Source organism: Tupaia chinensis, unplaced genomic scaffold (assembly GCF_000334495.1).
Source record: "Tupaia chinensis unplaced genomic scaffold, TupChi_1.0 Scaffold000063_1, whole genome shotgun sequence".
Taxonomy (NCBI): domain Eukaryota; kingdom Metazoa; phylum Chordata; class Mammalia; order Scandentia; family Tupaiidae; genus Tupaia; species Tupaia belangeri.
In genome coordinates, this window is record NW_006159521.1 from 2137400 (window position 1) to 2149084 (window position 11685).

The following is an 11685-nucleotide window of genomic DNA, read 5'->3' on the forward strand; positions in this document are numbered from 1 at the left end:
GGGTTATGATTGGTTGCTTTTGGACCAATCATGAGGTACTGGATATGCAAATCTGAGGGATTCTAGTGGCCAAACAGAGTATGGTTTTTGAAGGTAACCTATTGTGGCCTTTGGCATTGTGTAATTGTTTGCTTTCTGAGAAACTTGCGATGTTCACTGGTGCGCAGCCTCCCACACCCTGACATCTAGTATTTCCATTTATTTAATACAGAAGACCTGATAGAATTCCATGCCTTGGCCAACAACCCAAGTAAGCAAATCCACTGGTAAATAGCAGTGGCACCTCAAAAGAAATCAGGGACCAGCAGTTAGCATAATGGCTATGTCGCTAGTCTTCCACGTAGTCAACTGTGGTTCGTGAATGGAGGAGAAGGGACTGCTGCGTGGCCATCCCCCTTTGGGGGTGATTTCTCGCTTTCTGTCTCTCTTTCTCTCCCTGTCTTTCTGGTGAGCGCATGCGCCCTATAGCAAAAACCTCTCCCCCCCAAAAAAAATCCATCAAGTCATAAATGTAAACACTACATAACTATTATTTCAAAATATGTGTATATAAGAAAAGATTCTCATATATATTTTAAGAAAGCATTTCCTTCCATGAGTAAATAAAATAATTTCAAGACTTAGGAGACTTAACAGCAAAGATTTTTCTCCAAGAATATTAAGTTGAGTGTCGGTATTATACAGTTCTCTTCCTGGTTTGCGTGGTTATGAAATTAAAGTTAGCACTAAAAGCACAAAGTGTGATGGCAGTGCTTACCACACTTGTATTTACCAGTGGGCTGGGAAATCCTATTCTTTTAATATCAGTGGGACTACTGATGAAGAAATAGAAGGAAAAAAAAATACATAAGCAAGTATCTGTAAACTTTGAAAGCAATAACTACTTCAGTTTCTGGGGTCTTTTTTAATATCTACGTATTGAATAAAAAACAAGAGTTGGAATTTTTTATATAACCCATAGATATGATTTTCAAATCTGATGCACATTTTTCTGACTTTTAAATATTGGGTTGTCAGAAAAGTCATGACATATTTTTGGGATTTTTTTAATGTAAAAATATATCATGACTTTTCCAACCACCTAATACTCAATAAAAACCTGAAAATATATTTAAGTGAAGCTATAAAAAGACTACGCACAAACAAAACACTCTAAATGAGTAAAATGAAACAAATACAATTAAGCTCTCAGAATTGAATTTTCATGGCATGAATTCGTTGAGCTCTGGAAACTACTTCATACACATAAGACGAAACTGGATCCTTTGTTATAGAGCAATTTCTCCAATGCTAAAGTACTTTACTTGTAGCATCCAAAATAACTCAAATGCAAATAAGAATTAATCTCGTTAAGTCAAAAACATTTTATTGTGTGAAACTAAAATTAAAACAAATGCAATCAATGATGTAAGTGCCAGCCCAAGGTCTCCATGTTATATAGTTTTTTTTTTTTGGAATGATTTATTATTATTTTTTTTTAATTTGCTATAGGGCATGTACATTCACCAGAGAGAGAAATAAAGCGAGAAGGCAAGCCACTAGGTACAGGATTTGAACCACAGTTGGCCATGTGGGAGTCCAGAGCCTCAACTACCATGCCCCCTGTTGGCCCCTCTACAGTTCTTTTTGAAAAATGACATGGGCGCTGGGACCAGCAGTTAGCATAATGTCTATGTCGCTGGACTCCCACGTAGTCGACCGCGGTTCAAGTCCCGGACCCGGTGGCTTAAACTCACACCGGGCATGTGTGCGTGTGTGCCCAAGATCCCGAAAGGAGAATGAGAGACATAGCCATTACGCTAACTGCTGGTCCCACCATGATTGGTTGTTAAAGGTGGGTTATGATTGGTTGCTTTTGGACCAATCATGAGGTACTGGATATGCAAATCTGAGGGATTCTAGTGGCCAAACAGAGTATGGTTTTTGAAGGTAACCTATTGTGGCCTTTGGCATTGTGTAATTGTTTGCTTTCTGAGAAACTTGCGATGTTCACTGGTGCGCAGCCTCCCACACCCTGACATCTAGTATTTCCATTTATTTAATACAGAAGACCTGATAGAATTCCATGCCTTGGCCAACAACCCAAGTAAGCAAATCCACTGGTAAATAGCAGTGGCACCTCAAAAGAAATCAGGGACCAGCAGTTAGCATAATGGCTATGTCGCTAGTCTTCCACGTAGTCAACTGTGGTTCGTGAATGGAGGAGAAGGGACTGCTGCGTGGCCATCCCCCTTTGGGGGTGATTTCTCGCTTTCTGTCTCTCTTTCTCTCCCTGTCTTTCTGGTGAGCGCATGCGCCCTATAGCAAAAACCTCTCCCCCCCAAAAAAAATCCATCAAGTCATAAATGTAAACACTACATAACTATTATTTCAAAATATGTGTATATAAGAAAAGATTCTCATATATATTTTAAGAAAGCATTTCCTTCCATGAGTAAATAAAATAATTTCAAGACTTAGGAGACTTAACAGCAAAGATTTTTCTCCAAGAATATTAAGTTGAGTGTCGGTATTATACAGTTCTCTTCCTGGTTTGCGTGGTTATGAAATTAAAGTTAGCACTAAAAGCACAAAGTGTGATGGCAGTGCTTACCACACTTGTATTTACCAGTGGGCTGGGAAATCCTATTCTTTTAATATCAGTGGGACTACTGATGAAGAAATAGAAGGAAAAAAAAATACATAAGCAAGTATCTGTAAACTTTGAAAGCAATAACTACTTCAGTTTCTGGGGTCTTTTTTAATATCTACGTATTGAATAAAAAACAAGAGTTGGAATTTTTTATATAACCCATAGATATGATTTTCAAATCTGATGCACATTTTTCTGACTTTTAAATATTGGGTTGTCAGAAAAGTCATGACATATTTTTGGGATTTTTTTAATGTAAAAATATATCATGACTTTTCCAACCACCTAATACTCAATAAAAACCTGAAAATATATTTAAGTGAAGCTATAAAAAGACTACGCACAAACAAAACACTCTAAATGAGTAAAATGAAACAAATACAATTAAGCTCTCAGAATTGAATTTTCATGGCATGAATTCGTTGAGCTCTGGAAACTACTTCATACACATAAGACGAAACTGGATCCTTTGTTATAGAGCAATTTCTCCAATGCTAAAGTACTTTACTTGTAGCATCCAAAATAACTCAAATGCAAATAAGAATTAATCTCGTTAAGTCAAAAACATTTTATTGTGTGAAACTAAAATTAAAACAAATGCAATCAATGATGTAAGTGCCAGCCCAAGGTCTCCATGTTATATAGTTTTTTTTTTTTGGAATGATTTATTATTATTTTTTTTTAATTTGCTATAGGGCATGTACATTCACCAGAGAGAGAAATAAAGCGAGAAGGCAAGCCACTAGGTACAGGATTTGAACCACAGTTGGCCATGTGGGAGTCCAGAGCCTCAACTACCATGCCCCCTGTTGGCCCCTCTACAGTTCTTTTTGAAAAATGACATGGGCGCTGGGACCAGCAGTTAGCATAATGTCTATGTCGCTGGACTCCCACGTAGTCGACCGCGGTTCAAGTCCCGGACCCGGTGGCTTAAACTCACACCGGGCATGTGTGCGTGTGTGCCCAAGATCCCGAAAGGAGAATGGAGGAGAAGGGATTGCGGCGTGGCCATACCCCCTGGGGGGTGATTTCTCGCTTTCTGTCTCTCTGTCTCTGTCTGTCTGGTAAGTGCACGTGCCCTATAGCAAAAAAAAAAAATTAAAAAAAAAAAAATGACATAGGTGCTGTACTCCCATGTGGTCGACTGTGGTTGAATCCCCAACCTGGCAGTTTGCTTTCTCACTTTCCCTCTCTCTCTCTCCTGCTCTCTTGCTCTGTTCCGCTCTGGCTAAATTAAAAAATAATATAATATTAATAAGTAAATAAAATTAAATAAAATAATTTTTTAAAAAAGTCTAATACCATGTCAAAGAATTTCTCTAACATATAATTTATCAATTATCCTAGGGAAACATTCCATTACAAAAATTTGTTTTCTAAAAATTTCAACCTGATCATTAAAATTTTGATCAAAATATTAATATCCTAATATTGTGCAATGAATGCTTAAAACAAAGAAATGAACAATAATCTATGACTTAAAAAAGAAAAGCTGAGTTTGACCAGTAAGCACAAAGATTGAGAGAAGCTAAAACAGTAAGTGTACCATCCTGTTACCAGTTAAATTAAACCTAATCTGACAGTTAATGGCCAGCCCTTTTCCAGGTGATGAGACAGTAGAACAGTCCATAAAATTAAGCCTTCAGGGTGGGTCAAGGGTAAACAGGCAAGACCATTCGTACAAGGAAGGCTATCTTTAAACCCAGATAGAACAAAGGAAAAATAGCAGGATGGACTGTCTACTCAAGAAGGGAAAGCAACTCACTGACAGAGCTACTCAGTCCTTAAGCAGAATAGTGTCTCTAGATAAAACCCAATTGGTTTTATCTTTTGTAAGATATAAACTTGGGCCCAGCAGCTCACTTGGTGGCTAAGGCCTTGGACTCCCACGTGGCCAACCAGGCTTTGAGTTCCGAATCTGGCAGCTTGTTTTCTCACTCTCCTTTTCTCTCTCTCTCTCTCTCCCCCCTCCTTTCTCCAGTCCAATCAAATAATAATAATAAGTGAAATGAAATAAATAATCCTTTAAAAAAAAAAAAAAGGTCTTGTAAAACCAGCTGGCATTTATTAATTTTTAAGCATCTCGCTAACACACTTACGACAACTGCAAACTTCCTTTTTCTATGTCCAAGTTTAATTTCAATAGCTTTCAAAATGTGAGATGACTTTCCTAAACTCATTTGGATTTTATACATCTGTAACAGCACATATATATTTTTCACTCTATCTTAAGACAGGGAAATCTGTTTTCTGTTTTAAGCTCGTCATTCTAAAGACTATAATTAACTTTTACAGGAAATACAATAGGAAGATCTTAGACTATAACTTAATGAAATCAACAATGTATGTTACCTAAAAACAGACTTCAAATATTCTTTGAGCCACCAGAGGCAAAAGCAAAATTCCATACCATAAGATTTCTTTCCCTCTTTTGTCACGCAAAAAAAACACTTTAAAGAATGTCCTCTAACAGAATTAAGATGAAAAAATGGGAATTGGAGGATTTCAACAATTAATACACATTTCAAATAATCAATAGTGAATTGTGTTTTATCCATAGCTAAACTGAGGAGGCTGTCTGAACTATTTATTATGTCTGAACTAAAGTAATATAAATTTTAGCCTGCAAAAGAAAAAAACTAGATCTGAGTTTAACAGCTGAACACATTTGTTTTCTCTGAATTATATTACCAATTCTTTGTTACAAGTTATCAGTTCTTTAATCAACAAATTGGGTTGGGGAGTAATCAAATACAGAATTATAGAATAAATATATTTTCAAGATGTGGAATTTAACATGTATTTCCAATGCAAAAATCTTCAAAGAATTATTTCAAATGTGTTTCCTAACACTTTAAATTCTTTCAATGATCTAACATTAAGTTTACTGGATGACAAAATAGAGACCTTGTTTCTTTATAAAATTATTTTTAATTAATTAATTATTTATTTTTAATTTGACCAGAGACAGAGAGTGAGAGAAAGTGGCTAGGTTCAGGACTGGAACCATGGTAGGCCATGAGGGAGTCCAGAGCTTCAACCACCTGCCAGCCCCTAGACCCTGCTTTTTAAAAGGGAAATTAAAAGTCCGAATAGTATTTACATTTAAGCTTTGAGCTATGTTTAATACTCCTGATCATTTTAAGCAACTCAACCTTTGTCTTAGTTTCATAATCTGTAAAACAGGAAAAACGACAAGGATGGGTAATTAATTAAATTAGTCAGGATTAAATGCTAGCAAACTGCTTTGAAGTGACTTTATGTTGTTCTCGGTTCCCCTCCTACTCAGTAGAAATTATAGATGAGAAAACATCTGGAACTACTATAGATAATAACATCTGTACTCACAGCAGTTGAAAAGATTATTTCTATTAATATGTTTTCAAGCTAAAGTTCATTAACAACCCCAAAAGATTTCAACATATAATTGCAATTTTTAGATGAGGTTCCTTTCAGTCACAAAGGTACCCATCGCTTACCTACATTCTCAAAACAGATTACACAGAAATGTCAGAGCACCTTGAGAGGCCTTGGCACAAAACACCTAAGTAAAATGAACAAGCTGTTACTGTTGTTAATGCTATTCTCAGCATTCCATACTGTCAATCAAGGTAAGCTTCATCACAAATACATTCTCCAAAAAGCACTAGCCCCTGCTGAGAACCTATCAAAGTACTTCCTCCTAAGCCATCTGTCCAGGAAAGCTCTGTTAAAACACCTAGAATGCAGTTGCTCTCCTCTCTAAAAAGGCAATGAATAAACATAAAATGCTAAACTATCTTAAACACTATATATTTTCCACTTCAAATATTGACAGACTACCTATGAAATCTATTCCAATGCTAAACACAAAGCCTGTAAATAAGTAACTATAGCTTAATCAAAGAAAAGCAATTGTTTTCCAAAGTAAAAAATATATAAACGGGCTTAAGAAAGGGGGGAAAGCTCAAAAAGGAAAACCAAAGCAGGTCGGGGAAAATGTACATGTAAATTATTCCCTGATGAAAAGGGAACTCAATTAAATTTTAAAACAGGAATTTAAATTACTCACTGAACTACAAACTAAATTACTCACTGGTCTGCTTACTGAAACTACAAACACTACAAAAACATAAGTATTTCCAAATCTGGTTTGAAGGACCTAAAATTAATCTTTTATATTCCAGTAGGGAAGGAAATTGCATACATTTCAAAGAGGAAAATTTGGGATGTTAAGAGAGTCCAAGGCTAATGGTGTAAAAACAAAGAATCACGAGAAGGAATTATTTTGAGGATAAATGAGTAACAGGAAACCAAATCAAGGAGTCTGAATTCTGCCCCAATCTCCATACTTTCTTCTGCTTAGGACTCCAGGGATGTTAGTACATAATGCAAAGTATACTACTTGGAAAATAAATTCTGATCAGTGTGTCAAAACTTCTCATAATAGCAAAAGGTCAGGCTCAATCTCTGGGCTGCAGCATCTTCAAAAAATCCAGGGAGCACCTTGTAAATTTCAGTTCTTTCACATCCACTGCCAATTACTTATTAGACTTCAGAAATAGGTTAAGGCCTCCTTAAGGTTCTGGGGAGTAGGGTGGGGGAGACTAGAAAGACACTTCCTTTTGACTTAAGCTTCACAAATATTACCCCACAAAAAGTTTAAATTTTTCAGAAAGGTACATGAAATTCAAATACTAATCTTCAAAATTAACCTAAAAAAAGCTATCAGCTGTAGACACCAAGTTTAGCTGCCCCTTTCACATTTACCAATTATTGAAAATGTCCACCTGTCTCATCTATAAACACAGAAGGTCAAAAGATTAAGAATTCATTGTGGTAACAACACTGCAGATGGTCAGTGTTCACAATCCAGCCGAAGTTTACTGACTAAAATGCTGCAAATGAGAGCTGGTGAAAACATTCTGGAGGAAGCTCACTGTGCGTATATTTTCAATACCAGGACCATTCTAGCCACAATCTAAGTGAAAGGAAGTTTCTTCAGTCATTAAGTATTTACAGAGTCCTGTTAAGTACTGGCACTTGATAAATACATCGCAGAATATCATTAAACAGTAGTAAATGCATTTGATCTAATGATGAGCAAATGACTGCCCCTATTCAGAAAATTCAGTTCACTAGCAAACAAGTCTTTAAATGCAGGCTATAAACACAAATATGACACAAAATAACCCGTCACCCCATCAAAGTGATTTCACACTATATCACAAAAAGATCAGTCCATTAAAAATGTGTTCTCACCGACAAAGAATCAGTAATAATAGGCACCTCATCCTACTGAATTAATCTCTAAAAGGGGGGCTTATCTGTAAATTCATCCTAAATCACAAAGCATTTAGTTGATCTACTCTTAACTCTTCTTGGGTAGAGTAATATGCAGCCAAGTATGAATTGAAAATTTAAAGAGGCACTTTCTTCGCTGAATGAATCAGGAAAAGATTTCCATGCCTATGCCATTCAATTATCTCTAATTTAACTGGCTACTTACCCCAAACTCCTGAAGTTCTAATGCCTGGTCTTTGGCTTTCCTTAGTTATTAAAACAGCTGTATTCAGGGTATCTAACAATCTGTGTGTTCTCACCCCTCGCCCTGCCCCCCCCCATTTTGCTGGCTAAACTCTTACCCATAAAAATCAAGGACTACCCAAGCCTCCAGTTTCTGAAAATAACATCTGGCATATGTACATAACAAAAAGCTTGACAGAATGTCCTAGTTTTTATTTAAAACTTTTTTGTATTTAAAACTAGAGTGTCTTTAGCAATGATTAGACATAAATCAGCTTTTACCTTATTAGGAGATTGCTATTTTCAACATTTACCTTAAACCACAACATGGATTTATCGTCTAACCAGCTAGCTTCCTGTCTCTCGCCTAACTAGATTAGACGGTAGCTTTTTTGAGAGCAAGCGACTACTATACCCTATGATCTGTTTTCCAGCTAGTAGGACATTTCAAAGAAATAAATGTTGCTAGCCTTAAAGTCTTAAGGAGTACTCTAATTTGTAAAAGCTGTTTTGATAAGAGCAGGTGTCCTGTTAACTACAGTTGTACACCAGTGGATTCTCGAAGTGTCCACACTGGACCTGAAAGTGTGTAAAGCCCTTTCAGGGGGGTCTAGAAGGTCAAAACTATTCATATATATATATAGTAAAACGCTGCTTTTATTGTTTACTCTCATTCTCTCAGGAGCATGCAAGAGAGCTTTCCAGAGGCTGCATGATGTGTGGTAGATATCTCAAGAGACTGAATGCAGAAACAGACACAAAAATCCAGCTGTCTTCTATTGAGCTAAACAAAAGCGTTGCAAAACATAAAATACCACTCTTCTCACTAAATTTCTGTTTTGAAAAAAATATCTTACATAAGCTGTCATTTACCTTAACAGGTAATATTTTTATTTGTAATTATGTTAACAAAGCGTATTTTAAATTTTCCTCAGTTTTAATTTCTAATATGGCAAACATCAATAGATATTAACCACAAAAGAAAAGGTTCTTTGGTTCTCAATAATTTTTAAGAGTATAAAGAGGCCCTGAGAACAAAAAGAGTGAAAACCTTTGGAGCACACAATTATATAACCTAACACAGCCCATCCATAGAAAAGAAGCTCAATTTAACTCTGAAATACAATTACTTTTTAACATCTCCCCCATCTTGCTGAGTTATATACCACCTTGTAAAGCGTAATTCAGCATAAAGCAAATCTGTTTTAGCTATTTAATGGGCTTTAGATACTTAATTACTGAGAGTCCTTTTTATCAAGATGTTTTGACTTGTAAAACCACCTACTACTTAATAGAATATAAGAGTTTCTTAAAATTTTCACACACACACACACACAAAAACCCATGGTACAGCATCCTGTGAAGTAGTACCCTTTGCTCACAGATGACATAATGAAATAGATACTCAAAAGAAACGAAACCACCAGTCCAAGGATGTACTGCTAGCTAGGGAAGCCTAGGAGGTTGTTGGTCTTTTGCAATGTGCTTGGCTGTTTCACTATGGTGTAATTGCGAGCTCCCAAAGAAAATAAGGCCAGGGCATTATTTTATTGTCCCAATGCCAAAATAGGGATTTTCCCCTCCTTAATGAGAACATAATCAGACTCAATACCCAGTCACGGCATTATTCAACACACTGGCTACCCTTTTGGTCTTCTACCAAAGAAAGAAGAAAAGAAATTCAAGAGTTGTTGGAGAAAAATACCAGAATACATAACACTTGGTCGTGATGAGTTAAAGACTCACTGATTTACTAATCGTTTAATCACTGAAACAACAGGCAGGCAAGAACAGGACCCAGCTTAATATTAACACTAGATTTTTATCAACAAATGGATGGCTACAACTTCAAATATTAATAGATGGTCCACATGAGGTGGGTTCAATTCAGTGTGGACAGAAGAAAAAAATCCATGTGGGGTTGCACAACTAGCTTTATTGGTTCTACAATCCAAGCAAGTGACTAGAACCAACACTCTTGCAAAGCAATCAAAGTCAGACGCAAAGCAATCAAAGTCAGACGCAAACTTGGTTGCAAAATGCAATCCTACCCCTTTGGACAAAAATCAGGCCTCCCCTAGGACTAAACATACTTTTTTTTGTTATCAGCACACATCTCAGTTGTGCCCCATTTTTACTGAGACCCTTAAGAGATGCTTCAGTTTCTGCATCGTTTTCACAGCCAAGTGGACTCTCTGACAGAGGACAGAATGACTCTCAACAGGGTATCTGCCACTTGCACACTTGTCTCTCTCTCTTTTTGATGCCCGTGCCCAGTGAAGACATATTAAAGTTCGATGTGATTTTATCCAGGAAAGGCCAGAAATGTGCTCACTGTCCACTCTATTCCCGTAGTTTACTACAGATAAACAAGAGGAATTTCACCATTTCTCATACAGTATGCTTTTCCTAGTGTTTACTTTGGTCATTGTTTTCAAATCTCTTCTGAAAAAAATTAAGTTTCAGTTATAAACCTACAGCTATACGGATAGCTAATATACCACCATCCACCGGTTTTGGAAAGCAGCGCGGTACACCTTATTGTTCCTTCGCTGCTGACGATAAATTTATAGGTAGGAGCTAATTTACACAAGTTTCTGCATCCTCACAAAAGAACTGCAATACTGCACTGTGAAACCAATTAACCGATTAATTTTTAAAAGCTTCATGCGGAAAGAGATAATCTGACTTTACAAAGGAAAGCAAAGCATCAAACGTCTGAGAGCACCAGGAAACCGCAGTCATGTCTATCCCAGATCCTAGAATACACTTTCTTTGTAGTTCTATCTATGTTCTTCTCCAAGGACATAATCGCCATTTAAGAAGTAACCTGTCAAAAGTGTTAAAGGCATTCTCTGAACTATCTTCCCAGCTCCAGCGGCAGAGTGGAAACGACAGAGCTAAATCGTACGACTGCAGGGTTCCTCTATTTCTTCAAATGAACTTTAGATTTTTGAAGTGCACAATACAAATTTTACATTACAACCCAAACTACCGAGATCATCTCCAAGGTAATAAACAAAGACTCTGGTGGCGGCACCAGGGCCCTACCAGGAAGTAATCAAAGCCGTGTGGCCCTGTGCGATCCTAAGTCGCTAGAGCAGACAATGAGAGGGCACTGGGGCTTCCAAGGGCCGGCAGGAGTGAAAACGCTTAGCCTACTCAAAAGCGTTACATAAACCCAGTAACTGTTTTACCGCACACGAACTCGGGCATCCCAGAGCAATTCCAGACAACCCCCAAACAGCTGAAGGGCAACCCCCAGCCGCTCCTCCACAACGGCTGTTGGCTCATTCTTAGCTTTTCAGCCTGCAGCCTGTTTTCAAACTTCACCCTCCCTGGCTGAAGAAAGCCTTCGACCTCGGCCGCCCGAGCGTCCAAGCGCTTCGCCGGGCTTCGCGTTTGCGGGAGCCGGCGGGGTCTGAGAAAGGAAGCGGGGGCCGGGGCGGGCGGCAGCGAAGGGCCCGCAGCGCAGACAAAGCTGCGCCCGCAGAGCAGCGCTCTTCCTGTCCGGTGTGCGGAGGTACGAACTCGGGCCCCGCCACACG

At 37.7% G+C, this 11685-nt stretch overlaps 1 protein-coding gene across 1 annotated transcript in view; it reads right to left on the reverse strand.

Annotated features, from left to right (window-relative positions):
- USP3 (ubiquitin specific peptidase 3) overlaps window positions 1–11679 on the reverse strand; it is a 109670-nt gene extending 97991 nt beyond the window's left edge. The window contains exon 1 of the mRNA XM_014593316.2: window positions 11335–11679. Coding sequence (XP_014448802.2) covers window positions 11335–11431 — 97 coding nt within the window. The 5' untranslated portion in view covers window positions 11432–11679. The remainder of the gene's footprint in view (window positions 1–11334) is intronic.
- Between the last annotated feature and the right edge of the window lie 6 nt (window positions 11680–11685).